Below are 14,879 nucleotides of genomic sequence, written 5' to 3'. Positions count from 1 at the left end.
TTTCTTCCTTTTGTCTAAAAGTTTTTCCTACCCTCACTCATTTGGGAAGCTCCAGCTCTTCTTTCAACATGCTCTTTCCTTTCTGCTTCTTTCTAGACTCCATAGTGGGGCAGGGCTCTGGGGAAGCGGGGCTCCAGGACACATTGGTGGGGTCGTCTGTCCAGGGAAGTCCGGTGGGCATCATATTAGCATCTGGAACCTGGTGGCTGAAAAAAGAGTTAATATATAGTGTGTGTGTGGGGAGGGGGTGTTAAACTTGGGACTTCAGAGCCTCAGGCATGAGAGTCTCTTTACATAATCATTATGCTATTTACCCCTGCCCTAGGAGACTTTCTAAGAGGTGATATAAACAGGCAATAAACAGGGAGTCGTACAGTAGTGCATCTGGTTAAGTGCTGGTGGTGCAAAATGCAAGGACCAGCATAAGAATTGCAGTTCAAACCCCTGGCTCCCCACCTGCAGGGGAGTCGTTTCACAAATGGTGAAGCAGGTCTGCAGGAATCTGTCTTTCTTTCCCCCTTTCTGTCTTCCTCTCCTTTCCGTCCTATCCAGTGACGACATCAGTAACAATAATAACTACAATAATAAAACAACAAGGGGAACAAAAGGGAATAAATAAGTAAATAAATATTTTTTAAAAAAAGAAGTGATATAAACAAATTTAGAAAGACAGGGTTGCATTGGTGGGATTTGAATAGTTTCACCTAGGAAGGATAGTCATGAAAGGGACTGTTGGGAAAGTGAGTAAGGCATAGGACTTGAAGGATCTTCAGTGCCAAACCATGAGGCCTTTGTGTGGAAGAAGAATAAACCAGTTGTAGGAAATTTATTATAGTGACTTTACATAAGAGATTATTTTGGAAATGCTAGAATGCAAGAGGTCACTAACAGTATTCCTATTATAAGAATGGCACTTTATGGTAAAACCCATTTCCAATTAGAAAAGAAAAAAGATAAACATGCTTAATGATGGATGTGAGAGAAGTGTTAGAGATGGCTCTTTTCAAGAGTCAGGTGTGTGTGTGTGGGGGGGAAGTCAGGCAGTGGTGCAACTGGTTAAGCACACACATTACAGTACACAAGGACCCAGATTCAAGGCTCTGGTTCCCATTTGCAGGGGGAAAGCTTCATGAGTGGTCTTCTTCTAGCGTTTGCCCTTCTTCCGTAGCCAGTCAACAGCGTCAGGTTGAGCCTGAAGTAAAGTTTCGAGACCTCCTTTGAATCTGGAGAGGTGGCAGTCGTTGACTATGTGGGTCATAGTCTGTCTGGAGCCACAGGGGCAGTTCGGGTCGTCTCTGGCTCCCCAGCGATGGAACATAGCAGCGCACGGGCCATGGCCTGTTCGATAGCGATTGAGGAGGGCCCAATCATAACGTGCTAGGTCAAAGCCGGGTTGACGCTCGCAGGGGTCTGTGATAAGGTGTTTGTTCTTGACCTCAGCTGACTGCCAACTCTGTTTCCAAGAGTCTGGAACAGAGAAGTTCAGTGTAGGCGTAGGGGACCAGATTGGGTGACGAGACGTCAAGCGTTGGACAGGGTGGGCGAAGATATCTGCGTATATTGGCAGGTCCAGTCGAGCGTAGACGTGGGAAATGAACTTAGATGATGCCGCATCCCGACGAATATCTGGTGGGGCGATGTTGCTAAGAACTGGCAGCCGTGGAACGGATGGTTCCAGAAATTATCCTCATGGAGGAATATAATTTGGAATCGACCAAGTGGACATGGGAGCTACGGAACCATACTGGGGCACAGTATTCTGCAGTGGAATAGCATAATGCCAGAGATGATGATCGTAGTGTGGAAGCGCTCGCGCCCCATGAGGAGCTGGCCAGTATTGCAATGATGTTATTCCTCGCGCCCACCTTTGCTGCAGTTTTTATGAGATGTTTGTGAAATGACAGAGTGTGATCGAGAGTAACGCCAAGACAGACTGGCTGGGCTTCATGCCGGATTCTCGTATCCCCAAGCTGCACATTAAGCTCACGCGAGGCCGAGGCATGATGTAGATGGAAAACAGATGATACCGTTTTTGCAGTGCTAGGGATTAGTCGCCATTTTTTACATTAATCAGATATCAGAGACATGTCTTACATTAGTGGTAAAGCAGAGCTTCCGGTGTCTCTGTCTCTCTCCCTATCTCCTCCTCCCCCTCAATTTCTCTCTGTCTCTATCCAATAATAAATAAATAAAAATTTTAAAAATTCAATTTAAAAAAATTTCAGGACTAGGTGACTAAAAAAAACTTGCGTTGAATATGTGTAGTTCCCTATAAGACATTGAATGTGCAGTGGTTGTAAAAATAGTATTTTTTTAGTTAGAGGCTAGAAGGAATTGTAATAATTTTCTAGTTTTACCCCTTAATTTTTTTAATATATTTTAGGTGCTAAGGATCAAACCCTGGGCCTCATAACTGAACCTAATAACACCAAGCTATTACCTTGATCCTTAATCCTTAATTTTTAGAAACAGTATGGTTATAATCTTCCCACAGTTAGTGCTAGAATTGTTTTGGTGAGGGGTACAGGGAACAGAATTCATACAGACATTTGGATTCGGAACCAGACTGACAGAAAGAAGCAGAACTGGGCACCCAGAAGTCACTTAACCAAATTTGCCCTACTCCTTGTGTGTCCCTTCTGCCAGGATACACTACTGGTTCGTTCACCTTTGCAGCCTCTTAAACATTGAACTAAGGAAAAGACAACAGTGGTCTAGCTTAATATATTTTCACATGGTAGGAATTCTGAACACAGTGCTTATGCATGCCATCGATACTGTGATGTTTACCTCACTGTTTTATTTGCTCACAGATGCCTGGAAGTCACTGACAGATAAAGTGCAGGAAGCTCGATCAAATGCCCGCCTAAAGCAGCTTTCATTTGCAGGTAATGGCCTGAGTAGTTGTTCTCCTATCTCAGAAGATTCTGGTAACTTATTAAAAGTCTAAGATGCCACAGGGTGTTTTTTTGTTTGTTTTTGGAGGGGGGAATGATGTCATAATGGTTATGTAAAGAGACTTTAATGCCTGAGGCTCTGAAGTCCCAGGTTCAGTACTTCACACCACCACAAGCGAGAGCAGAACAATGTTCTAGTAGGATTTAAAAAAAAATTTTTTTCTTTTAAGGGGCTGGGTGGTATAGCTCAGTGGATTAAGCGCACATAGCCCAAAGTGCAAGGACTGGTGTAAGGATCCTGGTTCACTCAGCAAATAAAGCACAAGCATTTATGTGTAGGGCCATCGTTCAGTCCCTAGCACCACATAAGTCAAACTAAGTGATGCTCTGATCTCTTTTTATTCTTATAAAATAAATAAATAGGGGACTAGGTGGTGGTCCACCTGGTAGAGTGTATGTCATAATGCCCAAGAACCTGGATTTAAATCTCGGGCCCCCACCTGCAGGGGGAAAAGCTTCACTTCACGAAACAGATGAAACAGTGCTACAGACGTATGTCTCTCTTTTTTTCCTTCCAGGGTTATTACTGGGGCTCAGTGCCTGCACTACAAATCCACTGTTCCTACGGCCATTTATATTTATTTGTTTATTTTTTGATAGGACAGAGACAAGTTGAGAGGGGAAGACAGAGAGGGAGAGATAAAGTTAGACATCTGTAGACCTGCTTTACTGCTAGTGAAGCGACCCCCCCGCAGGTGGGGAACCAGAGGCTCGAACTGGGATGTTTGCACAGGTCCTTACACTTCGTACTATGTGCATGTAACCTCTTGTTCCACCACCAAGCCTCTACACCGAAAATAGTCCATCCTTTGCTAGCTTATTTTCTTCCCTTTTTTCCCATAATGGTAAGTCTGTAGCCATATCACTTTAATGACTGTTTTCGACTAATTTTATGATAACTCACTCTGATAGAGTTGATGCTCTGTTGGCTACACTTCTTACTGCCCTGGTGCCTTTGATCCTACAGGTGTTAACGGTTTGAGGATGCTGGGGATTCTCCATGATGCAGTTGTATTCCTGATTGAGCAGCTCTCTGGTGCCAAGCATTGTAGGAATTACAAATTCCGTTTCCATAAACCAGAAGAAGCCAATGAACCCCCCCTGAACCCTCATGGCTCAGCCAGGGCAGAAGTCCACCTCAGGCAAGTTCAATTCTTTTCTAAAAGCAGTTTGGGGTCCTGACTTTACTATGTAATGATATATTCTCAACCATAACCTTTGAGATTTGCAGTAGTGAAGTTAATGCCATCTTTCACTGGTTCCATGAAGGCATTTCTGTAAATATATCCTAATATTTTGACTCTAGGAAGTCAGCATTTGATATGTTTAACTTCCTGGCTTCTAAACATCGGCAGCCTCCTGAATACAACCCCAATGATGAGGAAGAGGAGGAGGTACAACTGAAATCAGCTCGGTAAGCCATGAGCAGGGGAGGGTTATTAGAAATACTTCGCTTCCGGAGTTGGATGTTAGCGCAGCAGCTTAAGTGCACATGGTGTGAAGCACAAGGACCAGCGCAAGTATCCCAGTTTGAGCCCCCAGCTCTGCACCTATAGGGGGGTCAGTTGCTTCACAAGCAGTGAAGCAGGTCTGCTGGTGTCTATCTTTCTCTCCCCCTCTGTCTTCCCCTCTTCTCTCAGTTTCTCTCTGACCTATCCAATGACAACAATAACAGTAATAAGGGCAGAAAAATGGGGGAAAATAGATTTGTAGTGCAGACACCGAGCCCCAGCAATAACTACAACAAAAATAAAAATAAAAAATACTTGGCTTCACAGTTCAGGAAGTAGCATAGTGGCTAGAGCTTTGAGCTTAAAAGCATGAAGTCCTGGGGCTGGGCCATGGTATACCTGGTTGAGAACACAAATTACCATGCTCAAGGACCCCAGGTTCAAGCCCCAAGTCCCCACCTGCAGGAGAGAAGTTTCAGAAGTGATAAAAAGGGAATAAATTAGTTTTTTAAAGAAAGATAGGAAGACAGAAAGAACTAGGCATCACTCTGGTACATATGCTGCCAGGGATTGAACTCAGGAACTCATTCGAAAGTCCAAGGCTATATCTACTGCCAGGCCACTCTATCTCTCCCAGGCCACTCTATCTCTTCCTCTCTATCTCCCTGTTTCCTCTCAAGTTCTCTCTATCTTTATACCAAAAGAAGTTTAAAAAATAAAATATAGGGGGCTGGGCGGTAGCACAGGTTAAGAGCACATGGTGCAAAACACAAGGACCGGCACAAGGATCTGTCTTCCCCTTCTCACTCGATTTCTCTCTGTCCTATCCAACAACAACAGCAATGGCATCAATAATATTAACAATAACACAGGTAATAACAAGGCCAACAAAATGGGAAAAAATGGCCTCCAGGAGCAGTGGCTTTGTAGTGCAGGCTTGATAATCTTGGAGGCAAAATAAGTAAATAAAGTTCTACTCCCAGCATCACATGTACCAGAATCTTTTTTGTTCTCTCTCACTCATATTAGTAACTAAATAAATCTATAGCAGGCTGGAAAAATAGTTCACTTGGGGCCAGGCAGTGGCCCACCTGGTTAAGAACACACATTACTGGGAGTCAGGCTGTAGCGCAGTGGGTTAAGCACAAGTGGCCCAAGGCGCAAGGACTCACGTAAGGATCCCAGTTCAAGCCCCCGGCTCCCCACCTGTAGGGGAGTCGCTTCACAAGCAGTGAAGCAGGTCTGCAGGTGTCTGTCTTTCTCTCCCCCTCTCTGTCTTCCCTCCTCTCTCCATTTCTCTCTGTCCTATCAACAACAACGACATCAATAGTAACTACAACAATAAAACAACAAGGGCAACAAAAGGGAATAAAATAAATATTTAAAGGGGGTCAGGTGGTAGTGCAGTGGGTTAAGTGCACGTGGCACAAAGCACAAGGACCAGCAGAAGGATCCCGGTTCGAGCCCCCAGATCCCCGCCTGTAGGGGAGTCGCTTCACAGGCGGTGAGGCAGGTCTGCAAGTATCTATTTCTCCCCCTCTCTGTCTTCCCTTCCTCTATTTCTCTGTGTCCTATCCAACAATGACAACATCAATAACAATGATAATAATGACCACAACAATGGTAAAACAACCAGGGTAACAAAAGGAAAAAAAAATGGCCTCCAGGAGCAGTGGATTTGTGGTGCAGACATCGAGCCCTGGCAATAACCCTGGAGGCAATAAATAAATAAACATTAAAAAAAAAAAAAGAACATACATTACAGTGCACAAGGACCCAGGTTTAGGCCCCTTGTCCCTACCTGAAGAGGGAAAGCTTCATGAGAGGTGAAACATGTCTGCAAGTGTCTCTTTCTCTCTTCCTCTCTTATCTCTTCTTTCCCTCTCAATTTCTGACTGTCTCTATCCAAGAAATAGAGATACTAAAAAAGAAAAGGGAAAATAGCTCACTTGGATAGTATACTGCTTTGTCCTATGCATGACCGAGGCTTGAGTCCTCCCCCCATCATATAGAAGGAAGCTTAAGTCTTTAAAAAAAACAAAAAACTAAGCACACAGAGAAGAAATACTTGTTTTCTCAGTTTGAGGAGATGTGCAGTGGTCTCACAGAGGACTTGAATACAAGAAGTCTCAGATTCAGTCCCTGCACCACCACTAGCCAGAGCTGAGTGGTGTTCTGGTCAAAAACCAAAAATAAAATAATTGAACTCTTTGCACCAGCTGTTAAGGATATTGTGCAGTTTTGCTTAGAATAACAAGTAAACAACTACTATTTCTGTTGTAACAGGAAAGTACTATAGCTATCTGGTAACAAATAAAAGGAACTATAGGTTATATGCGTATTTTGCCTTTTTTTTTTTAACTGTATATCCTGTCAGCTTTGGATATACTACCACAGTCATTATGATCATGATCAGAAAGTACTATATATATTATAGTAAAAATAATTTTTTTTCTAATTTTTCTTCCTTTCTACCTTTCCCCAACTTTCCCATACTCCCTCTCTTCCTCGCACCCTTAACGAGGACATCATTAACAACAACAATAATAACTACAACAACAATAAAAAACAAGGGAGGGAGTCGGGCAGTAACGCAGCGGGTTAAGTGCACGTGGCGCAAAGCACAAGGACCGGGTAAGGATCTCAGTTTGAGCCCCCAGCTCCCTACTTGCAGGGGAATTGCTTCACAGGCGGTGAAGCAGGTCTGTAGGTGTCTATCTTTCTCTCCTCCTCTCTGTCCTCCCCTTTTCTCCATTTCTCTCTGTCCAATCCAACAATGACATCATCAATAACAACAACAATAACTACAACAATAAAAAAGCAAGGTCAACAAAAGGGAAAAATAAATAAATATTAAAAATTAATAAAAAAACAAGGGCAACAAAATAGAAGATAAATATAAAAATAATAAAATGGGAGTTGGGCTGTAGCGCAGCGGGTTAAGTGCAAGTGGCACAAAGCACAAGGACTGGCATAAGGATCCCGGTTCGACTACAGCAATAAAACAACAAGGGCAACAAAAGGGAATAAATAAAATTAACATTTTTAAAAATAATAATAATAAAATAAGGAGAGTCGGGTGGTAGCACAGCGGGTTAAGCGCACGTGTGCAAAGCGCAAGAACTGGCATATGGATCCTGGTTCGAGCCCCCGGCTCCCCACCTGCAGGGGAGTTGCTCCACAGGCGGTGAAGCAGGTCTGCAGGTGTCTATCTTTCTCTCCCTTTCTCTGTCTTCCCCTCCTCTCTCCATTTCTCTCTCTGTCCTATCCAACAACAAACAACAACAATAACTACAACAATAAAAAAGACAACAAGGGCAACAAAAGGGAAAATAAATTTAAAAAAATAAAATAAATAAAATAAGATAAAGAGAGATTAAAAGGGAAGGGTAAGACAGAAAGGGAGAGAGACAGTTGCAGACCACTTGTAAAGCTTCCCCACTGCAGGTAGGGAAGGCAAGCTTGAACCCATGTCCTTCAGCATGGTAACAAGTCTACCACTGCCCAGGCCTAAAAATCAGCCTAATTTTATAAGGTACTTGCTATATGTGGTATTGAATAGAGAATTACGGAGTTATTTTGTCCAGGAAACATCAACCCAAAACTTAACTAGTTCTGCAATTCATTAATATATGCTTTGCTTTTTAGGAGGGCAACTAGTATGGATCTGCCAATGCCCATGCGTTTCCGGCATTTAAAAAAGACTTCTAAGGAGGCAGTTGGTGTCTACAGGTATGATTAAAATTCTAGAATTATTGGCCAGAATGATGGCTCACCAGGTGTAAGGCACATGCCATTCCATACATATATCCCAGGTGTAAGCCCAAGCATCATGGGAGATGCCAAGACACTGGGGGTAACTCTGGCATATCTATCTCTTCCTCTTGCCATCTCTTCCTGACTCTTAATGTGAATGAAAACCTCTGCATGAAAAAGTGAAGTAGTAAATCTAAAATTATAGAGAAATAATGTTTTCCAAAATAAAAGTGAGCCAAATGCTAGAATGAACCTCCCTCGTTAAGGAATGAATCTGATGACCTGGGATCCTGCAAAACCTTGTATTATACGAGAAACATAATACAATACACTATGCACTAAAGACTGCTGCTGCTTCTAGTGAGCTACAGAGTGGGAAAATCTCTCATCCTCGGGCATTTGTTAGAACAAGTAATAAAACTCTTGTGAGATAGGTTCAGCTTTTTTCTCCCCAATGTCCATTCCTCCTGGGGGGGCTGACTAACCTTATTTGTAAAATTTGTGACTGATCACTTTTATTGCGTTTCCATCATTATATTTTAGGTCTCCCATCCATGGTCGGGGTCTCTTTTGTAAGAGAAACATTGACGCAGGTGAGATGGTGATTGAATATGCTGGCAATGTTATCCGTTCCATCCAGACTGACAAGAGAGAGAAGTATTATGACAGCAAGGTGAGTCCCACAAAGAAATTGTGTACATCACTGGTCAAAGGGCATTGTTTTGGAAACTTTAGAACATAACTGAAATTTCACAAAGTGACAATATAGTCCTAGGATTAATACATAGAAATACTATAAAGATTTATCTGAGTGGATACAAGGATTGAAAGCACATTGTGACACAATTTTTAGGTTTTTTTCTTTTCCTGTGGAGAACTTAAGAAACCTCTAGGCTAGTACCTATAATCTAGGAATTTATCATAGAAACCTATTGAAGTATGGCAGAAACCTGGAAATTCTTCAAGAAGAATCTTTTATCAGTGACTAAGTCACATCAGAATAAAGTCAGGAGCTCTAATAATCAAATTTTTGTTTCTCTTGATGTGTAGGGCATTGGTTGCTATATGTTTCGAATTGATGACTCAGAGGTAGTGGATGCCACCATGCATGGAAACGCTGCACGTTTCATCAATCATTCATGTGAGCCTAACTGCTACTCTCGGGTCATCAATATCGACGGGCAGAAGCACATTGTCATCTTTGCCATGCGCAAGATCTACCGAGGGGAGGAACTCACTTATGACTATAAGTTCCCTATTGAGGATGCCAGCAACAAGCTACCCTGCAACTGTGGCGCCAAGAAATGCCGGAAGTTCCTAAACTAAAGCTGCTCTTCTTCCCCAGTGTTGGAGTACCAGGACCCAGAGCCATCCAAAGCAATGCTGGAGGCCTTTGCCAGAAGCTAGGAGTTCCAGGATGTTGAGAGGGCACAGTTGATGTTCCTCTGTGATGGCTGAGTGCCTATTTGCCCCATAATCACATTGTACATGTGGTTGTAGTCCTGGAGAAATAGATGAGCTAGAAAAGATCCATGATAGGCTTTTGACTCGGGCCCCTCTGATTGTACACCATTGAAAGGTGGGAAAGGGGGTCTTGCAGATTTGCCTGGAAGGAACCTGTAGAAAGTTATGTTGGGAGGTTGGGCCTGAGCATCTCTTCAAAGAAAAGCTGCCATCCTTGCCTTGGCCCTTTCCCAAGCACTATAAACAGGGGGTCATGAAAAGCCCCCAACTAAGTGGTGGCTGAATATCTGATAGTTTGCCAGTGGACCCAGCCTGTAGCTATCTGTTGAATAAACAGAAACGGTCTGGTGGTTTTTCCCTACTATCCTCCCGCTTGAGAGTTCACTTAGATGGGAGACAGGATTCTTAGCACCTTTGGTGTCAAAAGGCTGTCTTGGGGTTGTGCCAATTAATTACCAAACATTTGAGCCTGTGGGCTTTACGTGGGAGTATGATCCCCATGAGCCTTATCTCAGCCAATACCCTTTCTTGACAGTAGGAGCGGCTTCCCTCTTCATTCCTTCTCTTCACTCCACTTTTGTTGTTTCTTCATTACACTGCTGTCCCATTCTTTCCGGGTGTTAGGGGAAAGGGACTCCCTGCTCAAGGACACTCCTGATTGGGCATGTTATGTCCCTACAAAATGTTCCAAGCACTTCCGGTGGGGAAATGGACAGGAGCCATTGGCCATAACCAGACAAAATTTGGAAAAGTTTTCATAAAGCTCTGTTAAGAGTTTTAAAAGAAATATATGTAGCATGATTTTTTAGAAGAGAAAGGATCTAAATCATGCAACAACCAGGATGACCCTGGCCCCCATATCTAAAACATGGTAATTTTATCTTCCCCCTCGTTAAGACATAGGAAGACTTAATTTTTAAATGGTCAGAGTCCAGTTGAAGGCAGAACACTAATCAGATTTCAAGGCCCAAGACTTGGGGACTAGACCACCATGTATTGAGGGAACCCCCACCACTTATGCAAAATCCATGGATAAAGAAAATTAAATGACACTACTGCCCTGATTACTCCTTAGGATGTGGTCAAAACAGCATCAAATGTTTTCTTTCCTTTCCCCAAGACAGTGTCCTGAACTTGTTAAATTAAGTCATTGGATTTTACTCTGTTCTGTTTACAGTTTACTATTTAAGGTTTTATAAATGTAAATATATTTTGTATATTTTTCTAAGAGAAGCACTTCATAGGGAGAAGCACTTATGACAAGGCTATTTTTTAAACCGCGGTATTATCCTAATTTAAAAGAAGATCGGTTTTTAATAATTTTTTATTTTCATAGGATGGAGTTAGAGAAAATATTCAGCTGTACACACAAAGTCTGGTTTTTCCTGCCCATCTTCCCCTGGAAGGTGTACTTTTTGTTTGTTTAATGTGTAGCTTGTTTGTGCCCTATTGACATAAATGTCTCCTGGGTTTGTTCTTTGACAATAAATGGAAAAGGAAGGTCACCCAACTCCCCTCCTTCCTATACTGAAGCTCCTCAAAGGCTGTAGTAGTATCTTGATACAGACAGCAGTTTTTTCCTCTGTCTCATACTCTTTTTTGGCACTAGCTCAATGATAAGAGATAGGGATCTACATTTCTCTCCTCTTTTCTATTTCTGAGTCAGCAACCAAGTTGAATGGCAACCTGACATTTTCCATCACCATCTGCCTCATAGGTCACCCCGTTCCCTTTTCCTCTGCCCAACAAGTCCTTATATTTGCAAAGGACTCATGCACTCCCCTCACCCTTTGCCCTTTTTAGGGGCAGCCCGTTGAAACTGAAGCACAGTCTGACCACTCACGATAAAGCCGGTTTCTCTCTGCCTCTGTCAGCCACAAGGTTTCAGAGCAGTGTAGTCCAATGGAGGGGGGGGCACCCTGTCTCACCACAAGAAACCCATTCCTATGGAAGTCTAGTGAAGCAATACGACTCAGCCCGGCGCTCTCTGCCCCAGGACTCATGGTTCTGCTGTGCCTTCCATCCTGGACTCCCTGTTCTTCTGTGACCTTAAGAACTTTGTATGGTGGCTTTGCTGGAACATTGTCACTGTTTTCACTGTCATGCAGGGAGCCCAGCACTGTGGCCAGGATGGCAGAGACTGCCTTGTCATCGTGGAGAAGTGCCAGCAGGGGACTGGGGAAAAGCACGCAACCCAGACCTCACCTCACTCCCTCCTTTGCCCATGAACAAGATACAGTGACCCTAGGGGTTCCACTAGTGTCTCGTTTCCTTTATTATTGCACTGTGTGAGGTTTTGTTGTTTTTTTTTTTTGTTTTGTTTTGTTTTTGTAAAGCCCTCTATTCTATTATTATTTTTATTTTTTTTTTAGAGAAAAAAATGTTAAGCTGCATTTGTTACTGAAATGATTAATGCACTGACAGGTCATGAATTCATCTTAAGAAAGACCCAAAGGCCAGTCGGGGTGGGGGAAACTCAGCTAAATAGACCTAGTTATTGCCCTGCTAGGCCATGCTGTACTGTGAGCCCCCCTCCTCATTGTCTTTCTACCAGTTCCAAACCCTGAGGCCAGGAGAGGATCCCACAGCTTTTCTTCTCCTGCCAGCTGCAGATGGTTTTCCTTGCCTTCAAACTCCCTGTCAACTACCGAAATGAGAAACTCCTCTTACAGCTCAGCTTTGAGTCTATTGCCAAAATTCAGCATACCTGCCAGCAACTTGGGAAATAAGCTATTTCCCTACAAAAGGGAAAGAAGGCAAAAAAAAAAAAAAAAAAAAAAAAAAGATGAAGAAGAAAAAATAAAGAAGAAAAGGCATAGCTATCTCCAACAAAACACCTAGAGTTTGTTTTAAAAGTGACCGAGGGGGAATCTGCACGGAAGTGCAGACTGAGAAACTGTGGTAGGTCATTCCCAAGAATCCCCCAAGGGGTATCCCAAACCCTTCAGGAATAACAGCTGTAAACCTGGTCAGTTCTTAGTGAGTGAACCAGCTCACTTATAGCTTTGCTGCTAGAACCTGTTGTGGCTGCATTTCCTGGTGGCCAGTGACAGCTGTGTAACCAGAATAGCTGCATGGCGCTGACCCTTTGGCCGGAACTTGGTCCCTTGGCTCCCCCTTGTTACTGTCCACCACCGCCAGCACAGCCCTCCTCCTGTTTTTAGACCAATAACAACAATTAACTGGGAAGCCCTGGCAGCTATATATAAGTTTTCATCCAGAGTCCTTTGCTGGGATCCAGCCCACCACCCTGCTTGCCTCTGTCTACACCATCTCCCGGCCAATGCAGTTAGCACCATGCAGCTCCCTTGATTAAAGAAAAAAAAAAAAAAAAAAATCACTTAATGAATGTATCTTTCTAAAGGACTGACGTTCAATCAAATATCTGAGAATACTAAAGGTCAAAACCTTGTCAGATGTTAACTTTCAAGTTTGGTTTGGGATTTTAAAAATAGGCATCAAATTTTGTGTTTTATTTGGGGGGGTTGTTATTTTGTTTTAGGAAAAGCGGGTCATTACAAAGGGCTGGGTGTAATTTTATGTTTCATTTTCTTCATTTAAAAGCAATACAAGGTTACTGAGCAGATGGTCTTGTGCCGAATCATGAATACCAGTCAAGTCTCTCAACTTTGAAAACTTGCAACTTTTTTTGTTTTGTTTTTCAAATAAGTATAAATATGATATATATAGGAACTAATATAGTAATGCACCATGTAACAAAGCCTAGTTCAGTCCATGGCTTTTAATTCTCTTAACACTATAGATAAGGATTGTGTTACAGTTGCTAGTAGTGGCAGGAAAATGTCAGTCTGGCGCTCTTCTGACTCCCTGAAATGGGGAGGGGAACAAGGCTGGTAGAACAGTCCATTCCTAGCATCAGAGAGAAATGCAGAAATGGTGTCACCTGGATTTTTCTCTGCCCGTGAATGTTGCCAGTCAGTACCTGTACTCCTTGTTTCTCTTTTTTTGGTTATGAATGTTGGGGCTACCACCTGCATTTAGGGGAAATTGTGTTCTGTGCTTTCCTGGTATCTTGTTCCGAGGTACTCTAGTTCTGTCTTTCAACCAAGAAAATAGACTTGTGGTGTTTCTTTTATTGAACTTTTAACAGTCTCTTTAGTAAATACACAGGTAGTTGAATAATTGTTTCAAAAGCTCAACAAATGACAAGCTTCTTTTCTAGAAATAAGACATTTCTTGACAACTTTATCATGTATTACAAATCTTTTGTTTGGTTGTTGTTGTTTTTTTTTTTTCCCCTTGTGTTCTTCCAAGCTTCTGGTTAGAGAAAAAAAAAAAAAAAAAGGAAAAAAAATGTGTCTAAAGTCCATCAGTGTTAACTCCCTGTGACAGGGATGAAGGAAAATACTTTAATAGTTCAAAAAATAATAATGCTGAAAGCTCTCTACGAAAGACTGAATGTAAAAGTAAAAAGTGTACATAGTTGTAAAAAAAAAAAGGAGTTTTTAAACATGTTTATTTTCTATGCACTTTTTTTTATTTAAGTGATAGTTTAATTAATAAACATGTCAAGTTTATTGCTGCACATGATTGAGCTTTCTTTTGGCTTTGGGAGAAACCAGGAGGGGCATGGCCTGGGTCATATTACAAAGTACCTTCCACAGTCCTTTAAGGTGTAATCATTAACCATTTCCCATCACCTACTCTTTAGGTCACATTCCACAATGATTCCTGCTCTATTTTGTTATGCATAATGTATGTTCAAGAAGACCTATTTAACTTTGGATATGAGAAAGGGGTCAAGAAGACAACAAAATGAATGGTTCCTTTACTTCCTGCAATCCCCACTTCCTTGATCCATTAAATCAAGTAATAGCTTCTAAAATATTTCCCTGATCTATGAGAAGCATTTTAGGGGCTAGGCAGTGGTGCACCTCATCAAGTGCACATGTTGCCGTACAGAAAGACCAGTGTCCAGGCCCCCCCCCCACCCGCCTTAAAGGAAAAGCTTCACAAGCAGTGAAGCAATGCTGCAGGCATCTTTCTATCTCTCCCTCTCTATCCCCCTTCTCCCTCAATTTCTGTGTTCTTCCAAATAAGTTAAAGTTAAAAAAAAATAGTTCAAATTTTTATTCCCTTTTGTTGCCCTTGTTTTATTGTCGTTGTTATTGATGTCATTGTTGGCTAGGACAGAGAGAAATAGGAAGAGAAAGATAGACACCTGCAGACCTGCTTCACCACTTGGGAAGCAACTTCCCTGTAGGTGGGGAGCCGGGGGCTCAGACTGGGA

The 14,879-nt window shown here is 42.4% G+C and overlaps 1 protein-coding gene across 5 annotated transcripts in view; it reads left to right on the top strand.

Annotated features, from left to right (window-relative positions):
- KMT2A (lysine methyltransferase 2A) overlaps window positions 1–14,174 on the top strand; it is a 102,000-nt gene extending 87,826 nt beyond the window's left edge. For 4 of the 5 annotated variants that reach the window (XM_060179976.1, XM_060179973.1, XM_060179977.1 and 1 more), the window contains 6 exons: window positions 2,814–2,888; window positions 3,925–4,103; window positions 4,268–4,371; window positions 8,057–8,140; window positions 8,708–8,837; window positions 9,215–14,174. In XM_060179976.1, the coding sequence (XP_060035959.1) occupies window positions 2,814–2,888; window positions 3,925–4,103; window positions 4,268–4,371; window positions 8,057–8,140; window positions 8,708–8,837; window positions 9,215–9,490 (848 nt within the window). In that variant the 3' untranslated portion in view covers window positions 9,491–14,174. Of the gene's footprint in view, window positions 1–2,813; window positions 2,889–3,924; window positions 4,104–4,258; window positions 4,372–8,056; window positions 8,141–8,707; window positions 8,838–9,214 lie in introns of all 5 variants that reach the window. The other variant, XM_060179974.1, reaches the window with a different exon arrangement.
- The last annotated feature ends 705 nt before the right edge of the window (window positions 14,175–14,879 follow it).

The sequence above is a fragment of the Erinaceus europaeus genome, chromosome 20 (assembly GCF_950295315.1).
Source record: "Erinaceus europaeus chromosome 20, mEriEur2.1, whole genome shotgun sequence".
NCBI lineage: Eukaryota > Metazoa > Chordata > Mammalia > Eulipotyphla > Erinaceidae > Erinaceus > Erinaceus europaeus.
This window is presented reverse-complemented; position numbering and strand designations above follow the sequence as displayed.